The sequence below is a fragment of the Entelurus aequoreus genome, linkage group LG13 (assembly GCF_033978785.1).
Source record: "Entelurus aequoreus isolate RoL-2023_Sb linkage group LG13, RoL_Eaeq_v1.1, whole genome shotgun sequence".
Taxonomy (NCBI): domain Eukaryota; kingdom Metazoa; phylum Chordata; class Actinopteri; order Syngnathiformes; family Syngnathidae; genus Entelurus; species Entelurus aequoreus.
This window is the reverse complement of record NC_084743.1, coordinates 69,463,459-69,482,304: the sequence shown is the minus strand read 5'-3', so window position 1 is coordinate 69,482,304 and position 18,846 is coordinate 69,463,459. Positions and strand designations below refer to the sequence as shown.

General features: G+C 37.3%; 1 protein-coding gene across 11 annotated transcripts in view; it reads left to right on the top strand.

Annotated features, from left to right (window-relative positions):
• The window catches only part of mecom (MDS1 and EVI1 complex locus), a 388,765-nt gene that overhangs the window by 348,322 nt on the left and 21,597 nt on the right, over positions 1-18,846 (top strand). For all 11 annotated transcript variants that reach the window (XM_062068346.1, XM_062068340.1, XM_062068345.1 and 8 more), the window contains 3 exons: positions 1,174-1,200; positions 12,670-12,836; positions 12,948-13,025. In XM_062068346.1, the coding sequence (XP_061924330.1) occupies positions 1,174-1,200; positions 12,670-12,836; positions 12,948-13,025 (272 nt within the window). The remainder of the gene's footprint in view (positions 1-1,173; positions 1,201-12,669; positions 12,837-12,947; positions 13,026-18,846) is intronic.

Here is an 18,846-nt window from a genome sequence, read left to right as displayed (position 1 = left end):
GTGCTTACGGACTGTATCCCTTGCAGACTGTATTGATATATATTGATATATAATGTAGGAACCAGAATATTAATAACAGAAATAAACAACCCTTTTGTGTGAATGAGTGTAAATGGGGGAGGGAGTTTTTTTGGGTTGGTGCACTGATTGTAAGTGTATCTTGTGTTTTTTATGTTGATTTAATAAAAATAAAAAAATAAAAATAAAAAAATAAAAACGATACCGATAATAAAAAAAACAGATACCGATAATTTCCGATATTATCGGACATCTCTAGTAACTAGTATATCATCCATAAGCGCAGATTTCAAGCATTGAAATACTTAGTATAGTTGAAGACTTACGGTCATTAGAAAACATCACTGCACATCATAATGGCAGCTACACTTTCCATTTTAAACATCTAAAAAAATTATTTGGGAATGTCCGGCGGGCCAGATTGAAAAGCTCAACGGGCCGCATGTGGCCCCCGGGCCTTAACATGCCCAGGTCTGCCTTGTATTGATGTTCATTTCATTAGTCTCTATTGCGGGTGAGAAGGGCCTATCAGAAAGTGAAAACATCGTTTTCCCAGGCCTATGATTTTTTTTTCTAACCGTTTCAGGTCTGGTTTTTACAAGCTGTTTCATTTGCCTGATTTACGTCCCCCTAGTCCCCGACTGCTGCGGCGGCCACATGGTTGTCCCACATGCCTTAATGAGGTGTCCTATCAGTCGAAACACTAACAGTGTGCTCAGACCGTCTTTATGACTTTATGATGTCTGGACACACAAATCATTCCCAGAAACACCAGGCTAGGGTGGGTCCAAGAGAGACCAGTCGAGGGGCCCTTCTGTATACTTTTAAAGGGGTTCGCTTGCTGTCACCTGACTCACTCCCTGAGACATATGGTAAAAGGGACTTAGGAACTGGAACTTTTTGTTACCTTTTGTGATTCAACATATTAATTCCTGGCAGGATATTTTATTGCAAAGAAATATGGCCTCCTCTTAAACGGCTGAAACATGTTTATTGAGCACAAGGAAGTGTTGGGTATTATTAGAGCCACCTATATTTCCGGCATCATGACATAACATACCAAGTTGATACCTGTTGCCCACATATTTCAAATCTAGAGATGGTGATGCGTTAACCATGTCCTGGTTTTGACTGCTCTTTTTTCTCACCCTTCAGTTTCGTTTGCCGGATCAGAACACTTGGGTAAGTTTAGTTTTCAACCAACATTGATGCATGGAAAATGTGATGTTATTTTGAAGACAAGCCAACAAGCTTTGCATCGTGTTACACCTTGTTACACATCAAAAATGCTTTCTGGCACCTGACTGACCTGTCATATTTCACACTGTTGTAAGTAGGGGTGTCCCTATATGGCAGGGGTCGGCAACCCAAAATGTTAAAAGAGCCATATTGGACCAAACATACAAAAAACAAATCTGTCTGAAAAGAATATGAGCGTAGGCAAATTAAAAGCCCGTATATAAGTGTTATAATGAAGGCAACACATGGCGTAAGTGTCTATATTACCTATAATAGCCTACTATGTGTCGCAGGCTGAAGTAAATCTTCGTTGACATCCATCCATCCATTTTCTACCGCTTATTCCCTTCGGGGTCGCGGGGGGCGCTGGAGCCTATCTCAGCTGCAATCGGGCGGAAGGCGGGGTACACCCTGGACAAGTCGCCACCTCATCGCAGGGCCTCTTCGTTGACAGAAATGTTGAAATTTAATATTTATTCTACACATTTTTACAACATGAGAAACCATTAGTAAATCAGAGGCTACTCAGAAGGTGAGATAACACCTAGAAAATGACTGACTTTTAATGGCCAAAGGTATAGATGTGTGTGTCCAAGTTAAAGGAAACAGCAGGCTGTCTTCTTTTAATAGGTTTATTACAATCTTTGGCAAGTTAGTTAATGTTTGCTGTGGTCTGGAACAACATGGCACACAAACAACTATCAGAAATGCAGCCAATATTACATACAGTGTGTCATGAGACATGCAAAACTAAATTATATACAAAGAGGATACAAGTAAAGGATATTAAATGATCTCAAATATACCTACAAATGAGGCATAATGATGCAATATGTACATACAGCTAGCCTAAATAGCATGTTAGCATGGATTAGCTTGCAGTCATGCACTGACCAAATATGCCTGATTAGCACCCCAACAAGTCAATAACATCAACTAAGCACAGCATGAAACTTTTGGTGGACAAAATGAGACAAAGAAGTAGTGGAAGATTTTACATGTAAACAAACTGCTGCGTCACAGTCCACACTATGGTGAGTTCAGGAACTGCCGAAATTAGTAGGACAAAACGATTTTCACCTAATACTCTCATCAGTGCAGCATACACACAATCATATTAAAACAGTGGGCTTTTTAACAATTGGGAAGGTTTGTGTCATGTTTGTCCTCAAACAAAAAACATACTAAAACAAAACAATGATTTTACCCCCCATCTTTTTCCATTATCAATACTTTTTAAAAATGCTCCAGGGAGCCACTACAGGCACTACAGAGAGCCACGGGTTGCTGACCCCCGCATTATGGTATTGATTATATCCGACCATACAGTAGGTTACCTGTACTGTTGCACCAATGGTATTTAAAAACGTTTCCTGACTAAGGATGATTAAGATGAGTTTTCTGCAAAAAAGCTAATTGTTAGAGAAAACTTAGATAAAAATGTAAAAAAAAAATGTTTGTTTGTTTTTTCGACCAAAAATCCCCAAATTTGCTGGCATCAACTACATTTGATTGACCATATCAAAATGGTAATAATGTAACGATATATTTTAATTAGAGTGTTTGCAGTTTGCAATGGTTTAGAATTAGGGGTGCCCAGATCTGATATTGATATCGGAAATTGGTCCGATATCAGCAAAAAATCAAGTATTGAATTATATCAGATCCCAGATATTGATTTTGCGTTTTACTTTTGTTGCTGTAAGTAAAAATGGCGCCGCTGAAGCGGCAGCTGGTGGCAGCAGCTTTGTGCTCTTGTATATCCTCATTTATGTTCTTTAATGTTTCCCTCTTGTTTTTCATGTGTTTTTACCTTTTGGCTTAAAAACTTTCGGGACTGTGCAACAAGGGAGCGAACACAACAGCGAAGCACACAATAGCACGCAAGCTAGCTATACGAAATACGTGAACAATATTGCAGTCTAAAACATGGCATTCGTCAGTATAAACAGGTATGAAATAATTATAGTTGCGTATTACTCACACATACAAAGTCTCCAAGGAAGAAGCATATTAGAAAGTATCCAGTAACAAACGTGTCCGCATCATTCAACACACTGGTCCATGAACTTAAAAACCTCTATAGGCCTTAGTGGCCACATGTGTGGACAGCGCCTTTTAGCTCTTATTTCCAAAATTGTGTACACTACTGAATTGGGGTCTTATGCCGACACATGGACACTTATACTGCCATCTGGTGGTGTCAGAAGAATACAACATACAATGGAATTTGGGGAAAAAAAGTGTAAAAATAAAAATGTGCATGTCACTACACATGAAGTACACGTTTGTGTACTTATGGACTAAGTACATCGTATAAAAATATGATTTTTAGTTTTTATTCTAATTAGGGTCCAATAAGCCCAAATAGCAAAGACAAATAAAAAAAAAGCATGTAAACAAACAGCTTGGGCCTTAAGAGGTTAAAATAATGTAATCATTTATTATAGCCACTAGATATTGCTAAAAAACAAAACAATTAACTCTCAACCTAAAGGCAACAGAAGCCTATTCCAAACAGTTAACAATAAATAAGTTAGTGTCTATCAGACCTACTGTTTTTCTCTGTTTGAGTCATTTCACTTTTTAAACATTTTCTGGCATACCACACTACAAAATGATAACAAATATATGTGATTTGTGCTGATAACGTATCATATCAATATCGGTATTGGCCAATACCCAAGGCTCCAAAATCAGTATCAGATCAGAAGTGGAAAAAGTTGTATCTGGACACTCTTAGTTTTAAGTTACTTTCCAACATTATTAACCGTCAACTAAGTTAAAAAAATAAATAAAAAAAGAACAATAAATTGACTTAGTCGTATTGAACATAGCAGCCAACACACTCATTATTTTCCATGTTATGTCACTAATATTATTAGTTATGGAGTATATTGTGAATAAATTGAGAACAGGAAGTGAACACAAGTTTTAGCGACCGCTATGTAAAGGAAAAGGGGTAGGATTAAATAAGCTCTGCTTCTTCCTACTCCTTTTCGAACGTGTTGAATAAGAGAAACTGGAAATTGTGATGTATCATGTTGTGTGCATGCAAATTCGAAATAAACACAAACTCAACTCAACTCAACAACTGTGCTGAAGTGTAGATACAAATGTAGTGACATCATGCTTAACTTTGGTTTTCGTGCAATTTTAGTAGAGTACACTGCAAAAACTGAAATCTAAATATCTCAAATAAGGGTGATGTTTGCTTATTTTCTGTCTGATAAGATCATTCTTCTCACTAAGCAGATTTTATGTTAGAGTGTTTTACTTGTTTTAAGGGTTTTGGCCCTAAATGATCTCAGTAAGATATTACAGCTTGTAGCGGAGATTGCTTGAAACTAGAATATCCATCCATCCATCCATTTTCTACCGCTTATTCCCTTTGGGGTCGCGGGGGGCGCTGGAGCCTATCTCAGCTACAATCGGGCGGAAGGCGGGGTACACCCTGGACAAGTCGCCACCTCATCGCAGGGCCAACACAGATAGACAGACAACATTCACACTCACATTCACACACTAGGGCCAATTTTAGTGTTGCCAATCAGCCTATCCCCAGGTGCATGTCTTTGGAGGTGGGAGGAAGCCGGAGTACCCGGAGGGAACCCACGCAGTCATGGGGAGAACATGCAAACTCCACACAGAAAGATCCTGAGGCCGGGATTGAACTCACGACTACTCAGGACCTTCGTATTGTGAGGCAGATGCACTAACCCCTCTGCCACCGTGCTGCCCCTGAAACTAGAATATCAACTGTTGCAAAGCTGTGTCATCAACACTCACAAGTATAAAACTACTTTTTTAAAGTAATGATTTCTTATTTGAAGCATGAAAAAAAAAATCATGACTTTGACACAATTGTGTCTCATAATTAAAACAGATGACAGCCAAATGGACTTTGCTGGGGGGTTTTTCTATGAAACAATAGAAAATACGTACTCATATAGTAGTGCAGTTATAATTGGTGAGAATATACTTATTTTAAGGTATTTTTGGGTTCATTGAGGTTAGCTAATTTTACTTGTTTTGGAAAGTCTTGACAAGCCAAATTTTCTTGTTCTATTGGCAGATAATTTTGCTTAGTTCAAATAAAATACTCGTAATTTTATGTATTTTTTGTTCTTGTTTTTGAACACTGACTTTTTGCAGTGTACCTTTGACCAAACTTGTTTATTTACAATTATACAAAATTTTTGGCAATTGACTCCCCCCTATGAACTTGTTTTTGAATGTACACACTCCCCTTTTGGGAATGAATTGATCACATGACTTATGTTTTTGGTGTTTCCCCCTCATTTTAATTATTTTAATTTGTTGACATTTTTTGCATCTAGATATAGTTTAGATCCCAATTAAAGGCTAAAAAGCGGGGATTTCCAGCGGAGCTACACCCTGGACATCACTTTTGGATGTTTGCTTGTGCAGACAACGAAGCACAGCTATTCCAAATGAGCTTGCACTTAAGGGGGCGGTGGAGGTGTTTAGTGGGGGCCGCGTTACTTACATCTGTCCAAGGGTAACAGTCTCTTTGGGATGCTGGATTCAGGGGGCGGGGGGGGGGTTAAATTAGCTCCTCTCCAAACATCTGGTTGCTGATAAAGATCAACAATTGAGAATGCATCTCACTAATTGAGGCCCCTCGCATTATCACTGACTTCTGAAGACAGCCAATCAAGTGCTGGTCCCACAGCGACGCTGCGGCAACAAGCAAGTTCACAGACGCTTACACTCCGCCCGAGGCAGAATAACAAGGGGTTTTCGTAAGGTGTATGTAAAAGGGATTGTTGGACAAAGCAATGGAGTTTATGACCCTAGAAAATAACTTTTAATGGATTTTATTGTAGGTCGCCTGAACATGACACCCACTGTGACATAATAGAATAGACGGAATCAACCTAATCCATAAAAAGGACACCTCAATCATTAAGTCTGAATTTGTGGTTAAAGGTTTCTAATTGTCCCTCGTCCATAGAAGGGCCAATCAACCAATCGGTGTTGTTGGTTGAAATGTATTTCAAACATGTATTTGATTGTTTAGTTTGCACGATACATTATTCACAAGGAAAAGATAGGTGCACCAGATTTAGCTAACAGTTCCTTTGCATCTTTAGTCCTATTAGTAATTGCTTGTTGTAATTGTCTCAAAATGACCTTAAAAATCTGGGGGAAGTGTTGTCACCTCAAAATGTGATCAGAACTACTCAAAATGTGTATTGGCTCATTTCAAGCAACTTTATTTCATTTTTGTTTACTCAGGCAATGATGACTCGTTTGAGTAACAGGAGTGAGTTTTTAGTATAGAATGAAGAAATGTAATGTCAGTGGACTATGTGACTTGTGGTGTATGTATTGTTTTTAATCTGAGAGGGTAATATGTTAGAGTGACCGAATTCGACCAGAGTTTAAATTTGTACTAAATTTAAACTAGAGATGTCCGACAATGACTTTTTTGCCGATATCCTACATTCCGATATTGTCCAACTGTTAATTACCGATTCCGATATCAACCGATACTGATATATACAGTCGTGGAATTAACACATTATTATGCCTAATTTTGTTGTGATGCCCCGCTGGATGCATTAAACAATGTAACAAGGTTTTCCAAAATAAATCAACTCAAGTAATGGAAAAAAATGCCAACATGGCACTGCCATATTTATTATTGAAGTCACAAAGTACATTATTTATTTTAACATGACTCAAAACAGCAGCTTGGAATTTGGGACATGCATGAGGAGGTTGAAGTGGGCGGGGTTGGTGGGGGGGGTAGCAGGGGTTGTATATTGTAGTGTCCCGGAAGAGTTAGTGCTGCAAGGGGTTCTGGGTATTTGTTCTGTTGTGTTTATGTTGTGTTACGGTGCGGATGTTCTCCTGAAATGTGTTTGTCATTCTTGTTTGGTGTGGGTTCACAGTGTGGCGCATATTTGTAACAGTGTTAAAGTTGTTTATATGGACACCCTCAGTGTGACCTGTATGGCTGTTGACCAAGTATGCCTCGCATTCACTTGTGTGTGTGAAAAGCCGTAGGTATTATGTGATTGGACCGGCACGCAAAGGAAGTGCCTTTAAGGTTTATCGGCGCTCTGTACTTCTCCCTACATCCGTGTGCCACTTTGTACAGCGGCGTTTTAAAAAGTCATACATTTTACTTTTTAAAACTTATACCGATAATTTCCAATATTACATTTTAAAGCATTTATCGGCCGATAATATCGGCACTCAGATATTATCGGACATCTCTCATTTAAAAAAAAAATGTTAGGGAAATAAAAGCATAGTTGGAATTAGGAGTAACACAAATATGCAAAAAAAAATCTGATAGGAGTACTAAAATAAATTATCTAAACTACAATTTGTACATATATATATATACATATATATATATATATATACATTCATACATAAATATACAGTACAGGCCAAAAGTTTGGACACACCTTCTCATTCCAATGTGTTTTCTTTATTTTCATGACTATTGAGATTGGACATCGTCACTGAAGGCATCAAAACTAGGAATGAACACATGTGGAGTTATGTACTTAACAAAAAAATGTGAAATAACTCAAAACATGTTTTATAATCTAGTTTCTTCAAAATAGCCACGCTTTGCTCTGATTACTATTTCGCTCACTCTTGGCATTCTCTCTTTGAGCTTCAAGGGGTAGTCACTTGAAAGGGTTTTCATTTCACAGGTGTGCTTGATTTTATATATATATATATATATATATATATATATTTTTTTTTTTTTTTTTTTTAAATATCAAGAATAATTAAAAAAAACGATTTTGGGCCATCTCCACACTTACATGTATGTTATACGTTAGCATTCAAGAGGAGCTTTTGTAACCTTTTCATTTCTATACGAAATGATACAGTATAATGCGAGAATTGATTTGAATCGAGATTCGATTCTGAATCGAACTGTCACTCTAAGAACCAGCAACGAATCGAGATTCGAATCTGAATCGAACTGTCACTCCAAGAACCAGGAACGAATAGAAGTGTGAGTTGTAGGAAGATTCCCGTCCCTAATTTATGAAGGATTGAAGTTATGATGGTAAAGTTACATTTTCGGACGCGAGGAATGGACAGCAAGATTTCAAGATAGTTTAAATTAATATTTTGAATTGTATTTACTGAAAATGTAATCAGATTAATGCATTTTAAAATATGGTGTATTTTATTTTTTTTGTGTATTTATACATTTTATTTAATGGGTACGTGACATGGCACTTAATGGCCCAAAACCAATAGGTCTGTTATTTATAAACATGCAGTTGTTTGCAATTAACCCACAAATTAAACAAAACAAATTGCTGAACACAACTGATATTAGAAAAATGTAATCACTTTAAGTACAAATCTATATTTTAGAAGAATAATACTGTTCTTAAAATACAATTTACAGTTCAGTTTATATATGTACACGTGCACACTGTTACACACATAAGGGCTTTTTTTACTCTTTAAGTAAAGATTGATGAGTGCGGTTAGTGTAGAGCTGCTATCACTGAGAATTTTTTGTAATTTTTATTGTACAGTTAATAATAATAATGATAATAATAACAAATTACATTTGTAACGCACTTTACATTTGTTAAAATCTCAAAGTGCTACAAAAATATTTAAAAAGGTTTTAAAAAATAAAATAAAAAGTTAGAATATATAATAGAAAATTAAAATAGAAATACAAACATGAAAAACACTAGATAAACACTAGATAAAACATAGAAACATAGATAAAATAGAAAAAAAAACATGAAAATTACTATTATCCTCATCACGTTTTGGGAGATGTTTTTTTTGTGAGTTTTTATTGAGCTCCTTAACCTATTATAGGGCACGGATCAACACTGTGATGATTATTTTGAATACACCTAATATGCATCATTATTATTAAGTGAAATTGAAATATTGTCCTTCTGTATTTCCATTTATGAATGGAGAGAAGCCAAGCAGTGGGAAAGTCGAGTCAGGAACTTTACTCTCAACCATCACTCCTCATCACTCGCTCACCTACGTGGGCTTCAATGTCATCCATCAGCTTCTCTAAACCTCTATTCTTTTTTTTCTTCCACTTTTTTCTTCTTCCATCTATCCCCCCCCCCCCCCCCCCCCCTATCATCGTGTTCTTCATCATGCTTCCTCGCCATCTTCTCCATCTCGGCTCGTGACAGCGGGAGAAAACAGGAGATGGAATGTCAGAGTCAGAGCAGGGCTTTGCTAGACGACCCGAATCGCCGCTGATTCGGTGCGTTGATGAAATGAGAACAAGCTGAAAATACAATGCAGGCGAAATAATGCAAATTTGAGTGGGCCTCCTTCTTAAAAGGAGGGGGGAAAGTGTGTGTGTGTGTGTGTGTATGCGTGTGGAGGGTATGGCCTGTCAGGCCCAGTGCTCTACTGGGACCACCACCCCTCTGCCTTCCCCTCCCGGCCCTGCTCCTCCCCCCAACCGCCCCTTTCAGCACAGCGATATCATTATTACCCATGTCTGGCCCTTGATCAGTAATGTCAACATCTTTCATATTGACGAATGTGCTGTCTGCCCGCATTGTGCACCGAATGGTTTACAGCCCAGCAGTGGACATGAATCACTCCACACACACACACACACACACACACACACACACACACACATAGAAAGGACCTGACAACACACGGATACACACTTGGCATATACATTCACACTCACAAACAACATACATGCCTTTAAGTACAAACACACACACTGGCCTTTCTCACATGCATGACAAATACATTCCTCACACACACACACACACACATATATTTTCTCGTTCACACACATGGGTGGCAATTAATCAGCTATGACCACCTTGCAGCAAATAGTTTCTTGTCCGTCCGCGCACATGCGGCGTGGACAAGAGCACATAATTCTTCGGGGGGATATCTGATGAAAGCAACTGTTGGGCTTCATTAGCAGATTGGCTGCAGTCGTTAACTCTTCCAGTGTGTCTGTAACGTCTGTCTCCAAGAGAGTTCTGTCAAACAACCCTAAAAACTTCCCCCAAAAAGTCCCAGACATAGTTACGGTGGTGCCTCAGAATACGAGTTTAGTTGGTTCTGTGACGTAAAGCGTTTTGCGGAACAAATCCCCTTAATATCTGCTTAACCCGCACCAAAACAGCACAATTTTAACATGTAACGTTCAGTTTCAGTTTATTTGGAACATTTAAAGTCATACCCAACAATTGCGACAACGACTTTTTACCGTCAATATCGGCTGCTGAGTTTCATTTTTTTAATGATTTCTGCTGGGGGGTGTGCCTCCGGATTTTTTCAATTAAAAAAATGTGCCTTGGCTCAAAAAAGGTTGAAAAACACTGCTCTACCCCACCATCACATGGGAAACCGCTCCACTATTTAAGAAGGACTGGTATAGGGCAAGGGTGTCCAAATTGTGGCCTGCAGCTATTTTTTAAGGGCCCCACAGTACATTACAAATATGCTATTTAAAAAATAAAAATAAAAACATAAAAAGTTCAATAAAAGAGCAAACAGTTGCAATCCTGACATGCAGGACAATTTTATTTTTCATCTATACGTGCTTTTGAGAATGAAAAACATCAAAATGGCCCCTGTATTCTTCGGCTTTTACATGCATGGCCATGGTCATTTTAGTGGCTGCTGTGGGACAAACAAAAAGTGACCAAAATAAAACAATTATGCACAGACATACTATAGCTTCTTATGCTCTGGTGGACCAGGTGCATTATGAGGTGTGTTAAAAGCAAAGTTGAGGTGTGTTAAAAGCAAAGTTACATACATATACACATACTGTACATATGCATTCACTGTACAAACATACACTATCATTCAAAAGTTTGGGGTCACATTGAAATGTCCTTATTTTTGAAGGAAAAGCACTGTACTTTTCAATTAAGATAACTTTAAACTAGTCTTAACTTTAAAGAAATACACTCTATACATTGCTAATGTGGTAAATGACTATTCTAGCTGCAAATGTCTGGTTTTTGGTGCAATATCTACATAGGTGTATAGAGGCCCATTTCCAGCAACTATCACTCCAGTGTGCTAATGGTACAATGTGTTTGCTCATTGGCTCAGAAGGCTAATTGATGATTAGAAGACCCTTGTGCAATCATGTTCACACATCTGAAAACAGTTTAGCTCGTTACAGAAGCTACAAAACTGACCTTCCTTTGAGCAGATTGAGTTTCTGGAGCATCACATTTGTGTGGTCAATTAAACGCTCAAAATGGCCAGAAAAAGATAACTTTCATCTGAAACTCGACAGTGTATTCTTGTTCTCAGAAATGAAGGCTATTCCACAAAATTGTTTGGGTGACCCCAAACTTTTGAACGGTAGTGTACATATACACATACTGTACATATACATTCACTGTACAAACATACATATACACATACTGTACATATACAAGTACATATACACACATACACTCATGCACATTATCATGTTTCATCAAACATATATTAACGATGTTGCCCTAGGGTAAACCGGGTAATACATGGCACACTAACAAAGCTTAACCTAATGTTACTATAACAATCTACAAGGTTAATATAGGTTGCTTCTCTTTCTTCCCCTCCATTTTTCTGCATTCTTTCGTATCTCTAGTTATCATTACGTATATGTATTGTTGCATTTGAACAACTGTATTGTTGATAATAATGGTACATGATTGGTATTGTTCATTATCAATAGTGCTATTTCTATTGGTATTTGTATTGCTCCATTTGTAGTGTAATAATGCTCATTGTCATTTCTGTATTATTTTTTATTTTCGCTAACTGCTTATTTGATATCACTTTTACCATCATATTTGTACATGTAGTATTTGCTGATGCTCTATTGTTGTTGTTGTTGTTATTGTTGTGTTTGCTGTTGTTGTTTTTGTCTCTCTGTCTTATTCCCCTCTTTTCCCCACAATTTCCCCCTCTGTCTTCCTTTTTTTCTCTTTCCATCCCCTCCTTCCCCGGCCCGGCTGCACCAAATGATAATATAAATATATTTAATGAAGTCAAATACAAATAAGGCAACAAGAGAAGTATCCTACACTTCTCTTTTGTAAAGTAAATCTGAACAGCCGATATGGGCATCTACATCAACTATATGATTTACCTGAGAAGCTGGACCGGACAAATATTAAAAAAAATAAAAAAAATATAAATAAATAAATAAATAAATAAAAATTTAAAAAAGCAAAGTTACGATACAGAGTTGTAACAGCGATCTACCTTCACAGACAGTCCCGTTATAATGTGTTTATGAGCAAGGGCGAGCAGGTGGCGCACAATGTACTGTATTTGTGGCGTGCTGACGAAACAAGCGAATGTTAAGGAAACACAGTTATGAATAAATGTTTCATCCTGTCTTATCTGTGTGGTGTCTCTCTTTAGATGTCGGCTATCGAGAACATGGCTGAGAAGCTGGAGACGTTTAGCTCCTTGAAGCCAGAGTCCGGGGACCTGCTGCGCTCCGTGCCCTCCATGTTCGACTTCAGAGCGCCACCCTCGGCGCTCCCTGAGACGCTGCTGCGCAAAGGCAAGGAGCGCTATACTTGCAGGTAAGGAAAGCAGCCTCCATAGCAATTTATCGTTAATTTTTTGGCGGGGGGAATTTTAGAGGGTTTCTAAATTATTTAGCTAATGTTGGTATTATATTTTTTTTTTTTCAGATATTGTGGTAAAATCTTCCCACGCTCTGCCAACCTGACGCGCCACCTTAGGACTCATACAGGCGAGCAACCTTACAGGTAAGACACATCATATGTGTTGGAATTCAAGTTAGGGTTGTACGGTATACCGGTATTGGTATAGTACCGCGAAACTAATGAATCATATTCGGTACTATACCGCCTCTAAAAAAATACCGGTCTAAAACTAATGTAAAGTATCCAAACAACAGAAGAATAAATGATTATTACATTTTAACAGAAGTGTAGATAGAACATGTTAGAAGAGAAAGTAAGCAGATATTAACAGTAAATGAACAAGTAGATGAATAATTCATTTTCTACCGCTTGTCCTGAATAATTTTGACAAAATAATAGAATGATGAATAACACAATATGTTAGTGCAGGGGTCACCAACGTGGTGCCCGCGGGCACCAGGTAGCCCGTAAGGACCAGATGAGTAGCCCGCCGGCCTGTTCTAAAAATAGCTCAAATAGCAGCACTTACCAGTGAGCTGCATCTATTTATTTATTTTTTTTATTTACTAGCAAGCTGGTCTCGCTTTGCCCGACATTTTTAATTCTAAGAGAGACAAAACTCAAATAAAATTTGAAAATCCAAGAAAATATTTGAAAGACTTGGTCTTCACTTGTTTAAATAAATTCATTATTTTTTTTTACTTTGCTTCTTATAACTTTCAGAAAGACAATTTTAGAGAAAAAATACAACCTTAAAAATGATTTTAGTATTTTTAAACACATATACCTTTTTACCTTTTAAATTCCTTCCTCTTCTTTCCTGACAATTTAAATCAATGTTCAAGTAATTTTTTTTTTTTTATTGTAAAGAATAATAAATACATTTTAATTTAATTCTTCATTTTAGCTTCTGTTTTTTCGACGAATAATATTTGTGAAATATTTCTTCAAACTTATTATGATTTAAATTCAAAAAAATTATTCTGGCAAATCTAGAAAATCTGTAGAATCAAATTTAAATCTTATTTCAAAGTCTTTTGAATTGATTTTAAAATGTTTGTTCTGGAAAATCTAGAAGAATTAATGATTTGTCTTTGTTAGAAATATAGCTTGGTCCAATTTGTTATATATTCTAACAAAGTGTAGATTGGATTTTAACCTATTTAAAACATGTCATCAAAATTCTAAAATTAATCTTAATCAGGAAAAATTACTAATGATGTTCCATAAATTCTTTTTTTTAAGTTTTTCTCTTCTTTTTTTCGGTTGAATTTTGAATTTTAAAGAGTCGAAATTGAAGATAAACTATGTTTCAAAATTTAATTGTCATTTTTTTCGTGGTTTCTCCTCTTTTAAACCGTTCAATTAAGTGTAAATATCATTAATTATTAATAATAACATAGAGTTAAAGGTAAATTGAGCAAATTGGCTATTTCTGGCAATTTATTTAAGTGTGTATCAAACTGGTAGCCCTTCGCATTAATCACTACCCAAGAAGTAGCTCTTGCTTTCAAAAAGGTTGGTGACCCCTGTGTTAGTGCATACGTCAGCAGACTAAATTAGGAGCCTTTGTTTGCTTACTTACTACTAAAAGACAAGTTGGGAGTAGATTTGTGTCCATGTGGCCCCCTGACCCCTGCTGTAAAGCCTAAACCAGGGAGTGTCCAAAGTGTGGCTCGGGGTCAATTTGTGGCCCACGGCTGGAGTTGGTTTACCCTTAAGCATATAGTCAAAATAAAGTCAAACCTAAAAAATGTAGTGTAAGATGTAATGCAGTGGTTCTTAACCTGGGTTCGATCGAATCCCTAGGGGTTCGGTGAGTCGGCCTCTGGGGTTCAGCGGAGGTCAAAACACACCCGACTCATCGTGTAAATACACACTTCTCCCTATCGGCGTATTACGGATACGGCAACATTTGACTGATTTGCAGGTGTGTAATTTGTTGTGAGTTTATGCACTGTGTTGGTTTTGTTCTTTGAACAAGGTGATGTTCATGCACGGTTCATTTTGTGCACCAGTAAAAAAACATGGTAACACTTTAGTATGGGGAACATATTCACCATTAATTAGTTGCTCATTAAAGGCCTACTGAAACCCACTACTACCGACCACGCAGTCTGATAGTTTATATATCAATGATGAAATCTTAACATTGCAACACATGCCAATACGGCCGGGTTAACTTATAAAGTGCAATTTTAAATTTCCCGCTACACTTCCGGTTGAAAACGTCTTGGGATGATGACGTATGCGCGTGACGTAGCCAGTGAAACAGAAGTATCGGTACCCCAGTGAAAACAATACAAAATAGCTCTGTTTTCATATCATAATTCCACAGTATTCTGGACATCTGCGTTGGTTAATCTTTTGCAATTTGTTTAATGAACAATGGAGACTGCAAAGAAGAAAGTTGTAGGTGGGATCGGTGTATTAGCTGCTGGCTGTAGCAACACAACCAGGAGGACTTACTTGGATAGCAGACGCGCTAGCCGACGCTAGCCGCCAACCGCACGGATGATCGGATGATCGGGTGAAGTCCTTCGTCGCGCCGTCAATCGCTGGAACGCAGGTGAGCACGGGTGTTGATGAGCAGATGAGGGCTGGCTGGCGTAGGTGGAGCGCTAATGTTTTTATCATAGCTCTGTGAGGTCCGGTTGCTAAGTAAGCTTCAATGGCGTCGTTAGCAACAGCATTGTTAAGCTTTGCCAGGCTGAGAATTATTAACCGTGTAGTTACATGTCCATGGTTTAATAGTATTGTTGATCTTCTGTCTATCCTTCCAGTCAGGGATTTATTTATTTTGTTTCTATCTGCATTTGAGCCAGATGCTATCACGTTAGCTCAGTAGCTAAAGAGCTTCGCCGATGTATTGTCGTGGAGATAAAAGTCACTGTGAATGTCCATTTCGCGTTCTCGACTCTCATTTTGAAGAGGATACAGTATCCGAGGTGGTTTAAAATACAAATCCGTGATCCACAATAGAAAAAGGAGAGAGTGTGGAATCCAATGAGCCAGCTTGTACCTAAGTTACGGTCAGAGCGAAAAAAGATATGTCTTGCACTGCATTCTAGTCCGTCACTCTAACGTTCCTCATCCACGAATCTTTCATCCTCGCTCAAATTAATGGGGTAATCGTCGCTTTCTCGGTCCGAATCGCTCTAGCTGCATTGAAAACAATAGGAAAATATGAGGAGGCGAACAACTGACTACGTTACGCTACTTCCGGTAGGGGCAAGGCTTTTTTTTATCAGAGACCAAAAGTTGCGAACTTTATCATCGTTGTTCTATACTAAATCCTTTCAGCAAAAATACGCCAATATCGCGAAATGATCAAGTATGACACATAGAATGGATCTGCTATCCCCGTTTAAATAAAAACATTTCATTTCAGTAGGCCTTTAACATGCAAATTAGTAAATTATTGGCTCTTAACTAGTCATTATTAAGTACTTATTAATGCCTTATTCGGCATGGCCTTATTATAACCTTAACCCTCTAACCCTGACCCGAACCAAATAACTCTAAATTAAGTCTTTGTTATTTAGAATATGTTCCCCATACTAAAGTGTTACCTAAAACATATAACTTTGTCTTGAATTTAAAAAAAAAACAATGTATTTTTCACTAAAGAAGGGTTCGGTGAATGCGCATATGAAACTGGTGGGGTTTGGTACCTCCAACAAGGTTAAGAACCACTGATGTAATGTAATGCCAAAAAGCAAAAAATGTCGTACTATTAACTAAAAATAAGCTAAATAGCTAATAATGTGCTTTTTTAGCCTACAACACAAACCTGACAGAGTTCTGTCTTTTATTGTATATATTTGGTTTTAGTTGCTTTTTCTTATTTTTTTTTTAAATGGTTCTACCTGCTCTGTATGTGGCCCTTGGTGGAACAAGTTTGAACACCCCTGGCTTAGACCTTCATCAAGATTGAACAATGCCAAACTCTTTGAAAAGTCAAGCCTTGACTCCAGCCCAACGGCTGGATTTGGCTTATCCTTTCCACACTTTGCCCCAATGCAAGCGGACTGTAACATGAAAACCGTACCTCCAGCTCTTGCAACTGAGATATAACGCTTCCTTTTAATGGGAAATCGACTACATTTTCTACTGTTTTCTTTTTTTTATTATAACCCCGGAGTAACATTTGTGCTGCTAAATAATTAGCCTCCTGAAAAATGCCGTCTGTCGTCCGGCTGACAGCGAGAGAGGTGGAGGGGCGGTGATGCAAAGTGAAAGAGCAGTTCTCAGAAAAGGGGAGGAAGTCTGGTGACAAATTAGAACGACGAGGAGCATTTTTCTTGCGTAAATGAGCCTCTGAGAGATTTTTCAAGCCCTCTGGCTACACACTACACACCAGAACTATCTGTCTTTGCCAGCATAAAAGATTCTCCTTTATGCTCAGCCTTTGCAATGCAACATCCTGTGGTGCTAATGAACAAATATAGCAGCCAGCATTTATTATATGCTGTTATTGAAGGCCATAACCACATGATCAATACCTAAAGCAGGGATGTCAAGTGTACGGCCCGAGGGAACAGGTTTTAACCGGCCTGCGGGATGAGTTTGCTAAGTATAAAAATGTACCTGAAGTTTTTGAATGAAAGAAACAGCTGTTCTAAATGTGTCCACTGGATGTCGCCATAGCAATTATTTTTATCTTTGTAGATGCTGCTACATATGTACAAAATAGATTGAAAATTAACACCAACGAGTTGACTGATGAACATTATCACAATTTATTCAGAAAATATAAATAACGACAAATAAAGATAGAATTTAATTAACCGCAACATGTAAGTGTTAAACAAACCCAACAACATTATGATTTGTACAATTTCAGAATGTGCTTGTTCTATTTTTAAACAAAGAAAACAGTTTGAATTCGTCTAATTTTTAAGTTATCGTGCCCTGATTTTACCAGTCCGGCCCACTTGGGAGTCGATTTTTCTCCATGTGGCCCCCGATTTTTGTAGATGACGCTACATATGTACAAAATAAACCACATGATGTTAGTACATCAGTCGAGGAAAATGATCAAACTACATAAATAACATACTGTAATTCTTTTTATCTATTTATCTATGTTCTTATGTTTTTATGTGTTATTATGAATTTGCACTAAATTAGTTTTGCATACAATTTCGTTGTACAATGTACAATGACAATAAAGATATATTCTATTCTATTCTATTCTAATTCGATTTTGATTAAAAAAAAGTATCTTGATAGATTGAAAATGAACACCAATGAGTTGACTGATGAACATTATCACAGAATTTATTCAGAAAATATAAATAACGACAAATAAAGATATAATTTAATTAACCCCAACATGTAAATGTAAAACAAACCCAACAACATTATGATTTGTACATTTTCAGAATGTGCTTGTTCTATTTTTAAGCAAAGAAAACAATCTGAAGTTGTCTTTATTTTTAAGTTATCGTGCCGTGATTTTACCAGTCCGGCCCACTTGGGAGTCGATTTTTCTCTATGTGGCCCCCGATTTTTGTAGATGATGCTACATATGTACAAAATAAACCACATGATGTTAGTACATCAGTCGAGGAAAATGATCAAACTACATAAATAACATACTGTAATTTGATTTTGATATTTTTTTTTTTTTTATCTTGATAGATTGAATATGAACATCAATGAGTTGACTGATGAACATTAGCACATCATTTATTCAGAAAATAAAAATAACAACAAATAAAGATAGAATACTATTAACCGCAACATGTAAGTGTAAAACAAACCCAACAACATTATTTGTACAATTTCAGAATGTGCTTGTTCTATTTTTAAACAAAGAAAACAATTTGAAGTTGTTTTTAGTTTTAAGTAATCGTGCCGTGATTTTACCAGTCCGGCCCCCGATTTTTGTAGATGATGCTACATATGTAGAAAATAA